The sequence below is a fragment of the Carlito syrichta genome, unplaced genomic scaffold, assembly GCF_000164805.1.
Source record: "Carlito syrichta isolate Samal-C Ts95f unplaced genomic scaffold, Tarsius_syrichta-2.0.1 Scaffold305809, whole genome shotgun sequence".
Lineage (NCBI taxonomy): Eukaryota > Metazoa > Chordata > Mammalia > Primates > Tarsiidae > Carlito > Carlito syrichta.
In genome coordinates, this window is record NW_007249905.1 from 269,446 (window position 1) to 282,261 (window position 12,816).

At 36.1% G+C, this 12,816-nt stretch overlaps 1 protein-coding gene across 3 annotated transcripts in view; it reads right to left on the minus strand.

Annotated features, from left to right (window-relative positions):
- The window catches only part of ADGRB3 (adhesion G protein-coupled receptor B3), a 731,019-nt gene that overhangs the window by 133,942 nt on the left and 584,261 nt on the right, over positions 1-12,816 (minus strand). For all 3 annotated transcript variants that reach the window (XM_008062740.2, XM_008062741.2, XM_008062739.2), the window contains one exon: positions 12,139-12,241. In XM_008062740.2, coding sequence (XP_008060931.1) covers positions 12,139-12,241 — 103 coding nt within the window. The remainder of the gene's footprint in view (positions 1-12,138; positions 12,242-12,816) is intronic.

Sequence of the window (12,816 nt, forward strand, 5' to 3'; positions counted from 1 at the left end):
TATTGTAGAGATGAGGTCTCGCCTGCCCAGGCGGGTCTCGAACCCACGGGCTCAGACAATTCACTCACCTTAGCCTCCCAAAGGCGAGGGATTACAGGCTGAGCCACCGAGCCTGGCAAGATTAAAAATTTAAGTAATGGCTACAAAGAAAAAAATCGTGTTCCTAGAGAGATTAATAGGAAGACCATGATAGTGCTGGGGCTTGGGGGCTGAGGGATTGTAGGGAGTGCTTTTCTGAGAACTTGTTACCTGCAGGACATATGTAATTTAACTAAGTTAGCTTAAGAAAGGAAGAAGTCAAATTGTGGCCGAGGGCAGGGTCTGTGAGAAGGCCAGGAGATGGAGGGCAGAGCTGTGTACCGGGCAAAGTGTATACTTGCCAGGACACTCTTGAAAGCAGCCTGCTAGTAACTGCACCAGGACAGTGAGCACAAACCAGGAGTACGGTCACCTGACCGATGGCGTATTATCTACTCCTACCTACAGTATCTCTAGTAGCTGGCCAGCGGAAACATGACGAACGGAACAAAAGCAGTGAATATGAGGAACTGAGGCTGGAGAAGTATGCAGGGCCAGGTCATGTTGGATCTTATGGGCCATGTTATGGGGTTTGGGTTTCATTTTGAGGGTAACAGAAGTTTTACTTACTTTAACTAAAGGTTTTAAGCAGATAGGCATCAGGATATGATTTACAATTAAAAAAAAAACCAAACACTAGGCTGGTGTATGAAGAATGGTTAAGTATCTCCACAAGTGGCACATGCCCAGTAAGTTGTTGAGCTTGAAATCCTCCAGTTAGAGTAAGTGACACGTCTGTCACCCTTGGGATGAGGCATTTTGCTGTAGATCTTCCAGTTCCAAACAAACCTGAGATTCCTGTGGTTTGGCCATATCGTCATTGCAACCTCACGAGAGTGCTGACCAGAACTGCCCAACTCAATCGCTCCTGAGTCCTCACTCATAGAAACTGGGAGGATTATAAATATTTATTTTTTAAGCTTCTAAGCTTTGAGGTAGCCATAAACAACTAGTGCAGATTATCCTTGGTATTGCAATAAAGGATGCCCTTCCTTAGTTATAAAGAATTTACTTTTTAGTTTTATTTTGGAGGTTAGGAAAGTACATAACAGAAGAGTCTACACAGAGAAATAGATGTTCTTATTTCTAATCCAAAGAAAATAAACAAAACTAAATACTGTCCAAGTAAAAAAGAAAACCAGAGCCAATTTTTATTTTGTAAAAGCAATATGCATTATTTCTATCCATTAGGAAAAATCACTTTAAAATACAGATATAACTTAATTAACAATAAAAATGTAAAATAGATACAAAAAAAGATTCATTCAAAACCCTCTGTAGTCCTACTTGTGTGCGTATTTACTGATGTATCATCTTCCAAAGACACATTTATAGAGATGTAAACAAACTATGTGTATTGTAGTTCAGCACAGAACACTTCTACAGGCCCTCACCATAAATATTAATGAGTTAAGATTCTATTTATACTTCTACTGTTAAAGCTAATCATTTATTTTTTTACATTACAATTGAAATCTTAATCTTTGATTCAACCCACTAGCAGCCTAGGATAAATACAAATGTTTTAATTTACTCACTTTGAATTGCATACATCTTAAATTTCATAGTTAAGAACTAGACTCAACTCAGTCATATGTCTGCTTCTTTCTTCAAGGCTTAAGATTTAAAATTAACCAAGTAGCCATCACAAAAGAAGTGAAAAACAGACTTAATCTTCAAATGCGCTTATTTATGTTCTGATTATAGGCATTAGTGTTTGGTCTTTAGGTGTACTCTAGTGATGCTTATGATTTAATATACATAATAATAATCCAACTTTTAGTATAGAATGAGTTAGAATAGAAGCTGAGAGGTAAAAAGAGGACTCATTATGTGTGAATTTCGTGGGGGAATTATCTGAACTCTGCCATCCCTATTTTCTGCTTCAGATGTTACTTCTCTGCCCAAGAATGTCAGGTGAAAGACTTTCTCTAATAAGGGCTTTAGCATTCACTGCTGTACATTAAGAAGTTTTCTTCTACAAAAAAGTACCAGCTTTGTTGTCTCATGCATTGGGCATTTGTTAGCTACTTTTAGCTTCTTCAATTTATAACCTGCCCTTCTTGGTTGTGAGGGATTTAACTCATGTTTTATTTCATAATTTTATATACTGGTAACCAATAGTCATCATAAATGAAGAAATTCTGTATTTAGATCTTGCTCCAAAGAAGAAATTCAAAGTGTTTTGCACCCCTTTTTATCTTGGCAGAAGTCTTTTCAGAAACTGCCAAAGTTCCCCTGCTCCAGTTCTGTAGGCTTCACAGGCTAAACCTTGGGTAGGTACTTCAGAACTGAAGGTCATTTTTACATAAAGTGGCAGCCTAAATATAGGTTGGCCTCACCTTACATCATAGATCTCCTGTTTGTATGTACATCATACACTTCTAGAAAACTCAAAATCGCCCAAGGTTGGCAAAGGATGGTCCCATCCCAAATCTAGCCACGCCCATTCCTTTCTAACCTTACCAGCTTTCTAGCTACCACAGTAGGGCTGAAAAGATTGAACGGAGATCACATGACCAACAAAGCCTGAAGTATTTAAAATATGGCCTTTTACTATAAAAGCCTGCCAGTCTCTGCATTAGATCCTGGCGTATTTGTCAAGGAGGTTCTCTCCTATACTAGTTATACCATTCCAATCTCCACTGAAATAAATTTCGCTGTGATCAAAAGTTCTTTAGTTACAACCTAAATTCTACTTTCTTCAACTTATATTCACTGTCAAAGAGACAGAGCCTCAAAGTTAGTATCATGAACCACTGAAAAATTCTATAAGATATCTCAAGGGCCTTTCATTTTTTGTGAGAATATCTGAGAATTAAAATAATTAACTTTCTGCGCTAATTATTATGAACCCCAGTATTTTACAGTGTAGAATTCCCATACAAATGATCAGTTACACTACCACATGATTTCCTTATTGACACTGGCCAAACTTCTGACCAGTTCATATTATGTACTGAGAAGGGGAAAGATAAAATTCATACATAGAGATGAACTTGTAATTTCTCTACTGCTTTGATTCCAGGGGAGAAAAATAGATCTTCAAACTTTCTGTAAGATTCCTAGAGAGTTACTCAACTTCTCAAATCTTCTTTGGATATCTCTGCATCAAGTTAAATCTAATTTAACTCAATGATCTCTCATTAAAGGAGGGTCTCAAAAGTATTATTTGAGTATTCAGTGTTTTCTTCAACTTCTCTTATCCCGTCATAAAACAATAATAATAAGACAAAAATTGACCTGGGTTGCAGTTGTTCCTAATAGAGCCCCTGGTGCAGAATTGGCTGTACTCCTGTTATATTATTCCTCATTTAAAAGATAGAGCCACTTCATTCATTCATTCAACACTTACTGACTCCATACTATGTATAAAACAAGTATTAATGGTTTTAAGGGCTAGAACAAAGAGAAAAACACTGTGCTTGAGACTCACAGTACAGAGGGCAAGGTTGGTCAAGAATTGAACACTCACAAACTAATATGATGGGTACTAACAACAGAGGTATGTATCACATGCTATGGAAGCAGAAAGGAGTGTTGAAGGATCTAAGATGATTTGCATAAGCCAACTCTGAAGTATGGCAGGAATTTATCAGGCAAAGACAAAAGCAAGTGCAAAAGCACAGAGGCAAGAGTAGCTTCCGGGAAAGCACAGGGACAGGGGCCCGGGCAGGGAGCAGAAGAGGAAGCTGAAACCTAGCTCTTGTCACCAAGACAGAAATCTTTGCTAGAGGCTGCATCAGTCTGGAGGGAGAGGATCATTTATATAACTCATTTACCCAGAAGGAGCACCCTTTTCCTTTCCCACAAAGTCAACTAAAGTACTTCAGGCAGCTCTGATCCGTCAAGCGTTTTAAGCAGGGGGATGACATAACAGGTGGTTTGTCCTTTCTTTGAAATTAAGATCTTTCTCACAGTGATATGGAGGATAGGCTTATGCAAACTAACAAGGCTAAAGGATCAGACCAGGGTTAGCAGAATGTTACACAAGTCCTAGTCCACCTGAGAAATCATGGCAGCCTGGCCTAACGTGGGGTGGAAGGATGCAGAGCAGGGATTGAGCAAGTCATGAAATCTCTCTGTATGGCCTGAAGGATGCTTTTGTAAAACTCCTTGAAGATAAATGAAATGAAGTCCATCAGAGCCTGGCGGTAATTCTCAAGACAGTTACTTGCATGCTAGGCTGAGGCCATGTTCCATCTCTACCTTTTGAGTGAGGTCTCACTCTGTGGGGGTTTCCTTAGTTTTGTAGTTGGACTAAGGGCACTCACTGAATGTCCAGACCGGTTCCCTTGTCCTTCAGGGTTATTTGGCTCCGACATCTCAACCATTTCAATAACTCTTTATTGTCAAATAATTCTACTTTCATTTTCTTTTCTCTCCCCGAGCACATCCTTCATATAGATTAATTTTAAAGCTGACTTCAATAATGTGGTCTCTGGTTTTTACCACACAAACCTGGAAATTATCAAGGGGCTAGAAGTTTCCAGTGGGACAACATCTCTGCAATCTCTGTCTCTCACTTTGTTAGCATTATACTAACAGGACAAAATAATCCTTCATTGCCAGGAGCTTGGGGAAATCCAGAAACTAGCCAACTATTGTATTACTTGATTTGATGATGGTTTTCAGGAATCCGGAAGAACCGTAGCAGAGTTAGTAAGATTACTCCAAAATGGATTCACACAAACCGCACATAAGCTTATTACATTAAAATCCTTTTGCAAACATCATAGCAAGTCAACAAATTAGATTTTAACAAAACTAAATAGAAGGCTTTAGCTTCGGCCATTAGGATCACACATATATTTGAGACAAAATAATACACACTTGGGACATTATTGGCAGGATATACCTTCTATGAGAAGAATTATAACTAAGCACATTTATTTTTAAGGGTGTGCACATTGTTTTACATGACTTATTAATTGGAAAGATTCACATTTGTTAGTTTTCAGGGTATCCTTAAAAATCTAGAAGCCAGATCACCTTTAAAGCATGCCATCAATTACTTGGCTCTTAAATCAGGCCCCAGGATAAGAGTTTTTATCATCTTTTTGACTGAGATCCTGTCTAGAGTGGGGGACCCCATCCCTGTAAAACTAACTACAGCTGTTATATTGATAGATATAAGCCCAGATAATGTATTCAGATAAAGGCATTTACTCATTTGCTCAATCACTCACTATGCATTACATACTTACTACATATAGACCACACGCTGGCAAGGAATTTAAGTATATATATAACCTAGCCCCGCCCTAAGAAGTGTACAGTCTGGTTAGAAACAGTAATCTAATCCAAGATAGTAGATGTGCAATAGAAAGCCATGGTGCCCAGGCAGGAGTATTCCCATTCAGAGCACAGAGGAACATTTTCTGTAAGGGGAAAAAAATGACCAGAGTGTCAGCATATGAGTCAAAGAACCACAACAAGAAGTCAGGAGGGGTTGCAGGGAGGAGCAGTGCCTTAGGATTAAGGGTAGCTTGAAGCAAGAAACCACAGATTAATTTTGATGACTCGAAGCAGTGTGGTGTTGTTGGTATAATAAAACAACATTTGGCAAAATAGAATGAGGATGGACAGGTCCACATGGGCCATATTTAAGATCAGTCTTTTCTCGGGTTTTATAAATTGCAGAGTTCTTTCTTAAGTAAAATGTATTCCTCAGTTTCACAGCAGTATTGCAAAAAAGCAGGGAATTAAAAAATCTTCATAGATAAGCAAAATATATTTCATTGCTTATGTCTAAGCACAGTCTGAGTAGACGATGAGACAACAATAAATATTCCATAGGGAAAGAGAGTGATCAGATGTGAGGATGAAGAGTGGCTCTGATGATGCTGGAAGCATTAGATATGAATATGATCAGTACCTGGGAGAGGTGAGAAACTGCGTTTCAGAAATATTTGAGGGTTCCACTGACATAGTGGAAGACAGATTTACTGCGTGAGAGACAAAAAGACATTAAGGATAACCCTCAGGGTTCTAGTTTATGGAACTAGGTTGGAGAGTATGGAAAAAGCATTCAATTTACACTTAAAGTGTTGGGGTGGGATCTGGACACAAATCAGAAAATTAGATGTGAAGAAATAAGCCCAGAAGAGAAGGAGAAAGATCCTTGTACTCGTATATTTATCACAGCACAATTCATGATTGAAAAGAGGCGAAGTCAGCCTAAGTGCCCATAAACCCATGGTACAGAAAATGTGAGATACACACACATACATGGAATACTGTGCAACCATAAAAAAGAACAAAATAATGTCCTTGCAGCAATTTGGTTGGAACTGAAGGCCATTATCCTATGTGAAGTAACTTAGGAATGGAAAATCAAATACCAATGTTCTCATTTATAAGTGGGAACTAATCTATGGGTCTGTAAAGCATATAGAATGACATCATGGAGACTCAGAAGTGGGGAGGCTGGGAGGGATATGAAGAATGAAAATTACCTACTGGGTACAATGTACATTATTTGGGTGATGATACACTAAAAGCCTAAACTTCACCACTATGCAGTTCATCCATGTAACCAAAAACAACTTCTACCCCTAAAGCTATTGAAATTAGAGAGAGAGAGAGAGAGAGAGAGAGAGAGAGAGAGAGAGAGAGAGAGAGAGAGAGAGAAGAGGCAGAGAAGGAGAGAATGAGATACACCTGGGAGGTTGAGAATAAAGGATGCTTATGTCTGTCTGGCTTGAAACCATCCCCATCAGAGAGACTGCTCTCCCAAGGGATCATGGAGAGCACTGAATTTCAAAAGCAGGGGTTGTCTTCCTCAAAGGACATCAGGAGGGACTGGGTGGATTACTGGGAGCACATAGACAACATTTCTTATCAGAAGTGGGAAACACATAGGTATTTACAGATTGGCATGTAGGAAATGTGTGAAGAAGCTAGAACTATGGCAAAATAAAATCATGGGAGAAATAAGTAAACGCAGGAGTACGTGACCCAATTAAAGTTATTAAAATTTGAATTTTGTATTTTAAAATACAATTCTGATGAAACAAATACATCTTCCATTAGAATATCTACAGCCTTCTAGGTTAGTCCACGTTTACAACATCTCTCTAAACAGACAACACAAAAGCATAACAACATCTTTATAAAGGGTAAATAAGCACAAAATGATGTAAAAATTAGTAGAGTATGTGACTTTTAATAAGTTCTTCAAGACAAAATTTTTGTATCTTTTGCAAGCCTGAATTAAAACACACAGCCCATTATATAATTCAATGTTTCACATGTAAAGAATCATGAGATGATTTCCTCTTAAATAATGCTAAGGAGATATGTGTCCATCTTAAATAATGCAAAAACCTTCCTTTATCTGTCAGTGAGGATGTTTGCTTGACTTCTAGGTCTCTTAAGACTAAAGTTAGTATCTAATTTTGTCCTCTCACATCTGACGATAAGTTTTTAAATGTTAACTTATACATGATTGTTAAGATGTCTGCAATTTATTTTCTAATACTTTGGTATTCTTAAGAATGCACGGATGAGGTTGGAAAGTCAGCCTCATATCTAGAAGGCCTATACTGCAGAAGGGGCAACTACAAGTCTTGACTGAGGTGTATCTAGTCACAATCAACATTTTACTTATTATCAAACTAAATATAAAGGATTAGTCTTTATTGATGAACTAGTGTCTGGTTAATCATCATGATGAATGTATTAATGGGTTTTCTTTGAGAAATATAAAAGTTCTGAAGATTTGTGGATTGACTAATAGTTAAATACATCTTACTCTTGAGTGAACTGTGCATAACATTCCATTGAGGCCTATATTCTGTGTCTCTTAGAGACAGATCCCACAGTTTTATTCCTAATCATTCTGTATACAGATATTGGATTAGGAGATTTATGATGGATGATGCTAATTAAAGGGCAAAGAATCCCGCTTCTAGAATGTTTCTATGTGCACTGCAAGTGTATGTTACATGCAAGGTGTGGTCAACATATCGAAAAGAACAAAGACCTAGGCTTCCATGGAGCTTACAGAACAGGTTTTGTTCCTAACTTGCTAATGAGTGTTTAATCTCATAAATAACTGAATGTGTGATAGAATTTGGACTTAGATTTGCTTTCATTGCAACCTGGCAGTGAGGCTATAGGAGAGAAGCTGCCTCCCAGCACTTTGAATTTTTTGTGTGGCAACCCATACCTTACCACAAAAACAAAAACACAAAAGCAAGAGATTTGTCAAATTTGGTCTCCATCAGTTAAAAATAGCATATGAAATCTTTAATATGGTAAATTACCTCAAAGCCTTTTGGAAAAAAGCAGATATATATTTTTTCATTAAGAAAACAATTATCTTTTTCCAAATGAGCTTTGCTTTCTGCAAAACAGTAAATAATGCCAAAAATTATCTACCTGTCTTAATAAAATCATATGCCTACTTTAATGTGTAAAGGAAACTCTTTACAAATAAAGAATATTTGAGTGACACATGAACATCCTGGTTGAAATTTTAGATGCACAAAGAGATCAAAGGGCAGTATCACTTTATGGGAAAGCTCAAATATAATGTAGTGGGTTATAATTAAATTGTGCAACTTCATTTTAAGGGGAGATATAAGAAATTGCATTTGATTCCTTACTGTGTTCCAGCAATTTAAAGTTTTGAATACATTCATATTTTAAACAACACACTATTTTGCTTGTTTCTATCTTAATTTAAATGGAAATGGAGATCTTCAGTAGTAGATAATCGGGTCAATTATATTTCAACAAGCAATTTGGAGAAAGATCCCAGTATGACACATCAAAACTACTTTGAGCATCAGCATCAGATATCACCTTTCATACACACTCGCCACAACAACTCTCAGGGACAGTAACAAATAATTTGTTCATCAGGAAGCTCTCTCAATTGTTTCCATTTTCTAAGTCAAAATGCTAAAGTGTCAATCAAAGTTTATCAGGGAAGTCAAAGATAGGAATCTGGTGAATTACAAAATACAGCAGCAAAGGGATCCTACACAAAACCTAAATAAAATACTGTAGCCACTGATCAATATTTTATCTTTTGAAAAACAGGTTCTTGGAGGTTATACACTATATCATAAATTTATACAGATAATACACCTCACATTTTTCTAATGTGAGAATTAATGGCTGAGAAACCATTAGTCCCAAGTATAATAAAAAACAGGTACAGTATTTCATGTACCAAATTCTCATGCATAAAGAAAAAATAGGGTCAATTTAATCTAATTGAACACGTATTATAAAATATATTATTATTTCCCCTAGAAAAGTTGATATTGATGAGAGTGACTAAGAATAAAATTCCAGTGTTTAATACTTTTCTCTCTTAGTCACTCTAACATAAATTGTCCTGGGCTTGTAAGAATGTCTACTCAGAGCCAGTAAGGCAACATTAATACTGCATAAGAGAAAACCAATAATTTCTTGTTTCTTCCATCAACACCACTACCTACTAACCACTCCACTCCACAAGCCTCAATAACTGTAACGGTAAAAATTAGCATAGCCTATCTGCAAGAGAACCACTGTAGTTTTAAAACCACATGAAATCTATTCTGCAGTTAGCTACTTGGGGAGAAATCAAACCATATCAAACATTTTTTTTTAAGAAAATAAGCCCACTTCAGCCATTCCTCAACATCAGAAAGGAAAAGTAAAACTAGACATGTCTTACCTTGCCTTTGACATTCATAATATTTGTAGATATCAAAAAGATATTTTTAATGAAAAGAGTGAGGACTTTGAAAACTTGCAAACCAGCAAAGTTCAAACTGACAGTAGAATGTAATTTTTTGAGATGATTTTAGTTTCTGACTATTGCTAGCATTTGGACCTACACAGTACAGTTGTCAACAGCTGCATGAAGCATTGAGCATTTGAAATGCAGACAGTCCATATTAAGAAGTCTTATAAATAGAAATATGCACCAGATTCTGAAGACTAATGGTAAAAGATTGTATTAATAATTTTATATGAATTATATCTTTAGATGATAATATTAGGGATGTTCTGAGTTAGATATAATATATTAAAATTAAGTTCATCTGTTTCTCTCTTTTTAATATGGCTACTAATAAATTTTAAATTAATATATGGCTTGCATTTGTCTCTTGCATTGTATTTCTATTGGACAGCAATGATTTCGACCATAACCCCTGAAATGTATAGTGTACTTTGTAGTAAGAAAGGCTATTCTACCATTTGGCTCAGATCTTATAACAACTTTGCCACAGCACGTGAAACAGTTTTAAAAGCATATTTCCTACAGAAAATTATGTGGTTTTTTTGTAATCTAAGGAGAGGTATAACTCAAGAGTGTTTTGAGGGTAAAAAAAAAATGACAGGAATGGAAGACTATTTGGTGGGGGAAAAAATGTAAGCTCTGAGCTCAAGTTGACACTAGCTTGTTTTTTTTTTTCTCCCTGGATCCTGAACACAAGAAATAATTCCTACATCCAAGGAAAGCTCTCCTTTCCTGGGTAGAGGTCTGAGGACAATCAACTAAAGAACTGGGAATAGATATTATCTGGTTCATGAGCTCTTCCAAGAGACCTGTAGCCCAGCCCAAGTCAGCAACAAAAAGGAGCAGGGTGACAGGAGTAGTCTATGAATCCCCATGACTCTCAGCCCATCTTCTCTCCTCATCTCTCCTTCCTCCCCCTTTGCTGTCTCCTGGTGTCCCCTCTTCTCAGTTTGTACCACATTTTGCCTTTATTTTTTCTTCCTCTGTTTTGTCTGTACTTTCCTTTCTCCTCTCCCAATTCTGATTGGCATCTCCCTCCCCTTTGGTCTTTCTGTCTCTCTTTGCTTTTTCTTTGTCATGTATTTCTTTTTAAAGTTTGCATTCTATGTTTGTAATGAACGTGGAACTGAACTATATTTTCTTAGACTTGGCATTCTTTCAGAATGTTTCTTTAAGAAGAAAAGACAAAGGAGATAAATAAGGAAAAACTAAACACAGATACGTGAAAGTACTTTTTGCTTTTATGGGGTTCTTTATGAGGCTGTTGATGTTTTTCCTTTGCCCTTAATGTGGCTCAAGAAGAAACACCAGAATCACCTAAGTGGCTTCTTAGGCCTTACCCAGACCCAGAATTGGATCCTGTGGGCAGGAATTCCCAATCTTAGGAATGTAGGTTAGCAAAATAAAAAGACTATCCATTATCCTTGACATTGAAACATGTCCTATAAATACCTAATATATCAAAAGAAATTGTTGAAAGGAGAATTTGATTTTTTAAAATGACAGCTTATGGGTGAAAAGTTCAATTATTGGCTTTAGTATTTGAAAATTAAAAAGTTGAAAAATAACAGGCCTGAAACCATGTGATTGACAAATAAGTTATCAAAGCAGTGTTTGACAGAATCCCTTCAAGGCAGGATTAAGTCAATTTAAGATTTCTATTATGGGTTACACAAAATACATTTCAGAATAGTTTAGTAAAGACAGAATTTTCTGGAAAAAAACCCAGGTCTTTCAACTCTTATAAATCAGGTAGTTCATATAAACAGGAAATATACTTTTACACTTTGTTAATACTTTCTGGCTAAGCAAAAATTGTAAAAGACATAAAACTTAGAGTAGCTTCCACCAAATACTCTCTTCAATTATTGCCTATAAACATTTTTAGGATGAATTTTCAAGAGAGATGCAATACTTGAAAGCAGTTCATAATTGCCTTTTAGAAATTAGGATAACAATAAATTAGACCAAAACACAGATATTGTATCCTATTACCATTAGATCTTATTACAATTAAACCAACAAGTCAAAATATATGCTTTTTATGTCCCAAGGCTTTGAGCTCACATAACTTTGATATGACATTTAACAAACACATATTTTTACTAATAAACAACCTCTCAAACCACAGGAAATTAAGTCAAGTGAATATAAATTTCTGAACTGGAATATACAATATTTTAATTCAGAATTCAATAAAATAATTTTGTCAGAAGTTCTCCATTTTATCTAGAATAAATGTTTATATTATCAATAATAAACTATAGGCCAAAACATAAACACACAAAGAGAATCAGCATAATTACCAGTCATACCTTATTATGTGTCTGAGTCTGTCCAACCAGTATGAGAATGTTGGATGAGATGATAGACAGGCAGAAGTTAATTAGAATTATGGACCTCTCAGAACGTATGTACCTAGCCAAAGAGAGAAAAAGTGTTCAACTTTAGACTTCAACAGAATGATGAGGAATTCTGCATTGTGCAAATTGGTGTATTTCATCTGGAAAATGAAACACTTAAACAGTCTTTGTCTCAATACACATATGAAAATGGTTTTTCAAATAAAGATTATTCTTCAAGACCCAATTTTACAGTGGCATGACATGTGCAAGGGTCCTTTAGACTTTTTTTTCCCTTAGACGTCAGTGTGAACAATATGACATTTCTGATAGGGCCTACATATCTGTTATCATGATCACTTTAAAAAAACTAGAAACATTAAATTTCTTGGACATATTTCAATCAGTATAATGACCTTTATATAAACATATGTATATAATATGTTTAGCATTTTCATATAAATCAACCAATAGAAACTCTGAGGACCAAAAGAAAAACCCCACACAAATTGTGAAATTATCATCCTTGTTTGCTAGAAGGATGCCATTACTTTCATGAGACTAAACACTTTTATCCACTCAAGATTTTTATGTAATCAGGCTGGTAGTCTTTATATTTTTATTTTCCTGAATAATTGTTGCCCCAAAATG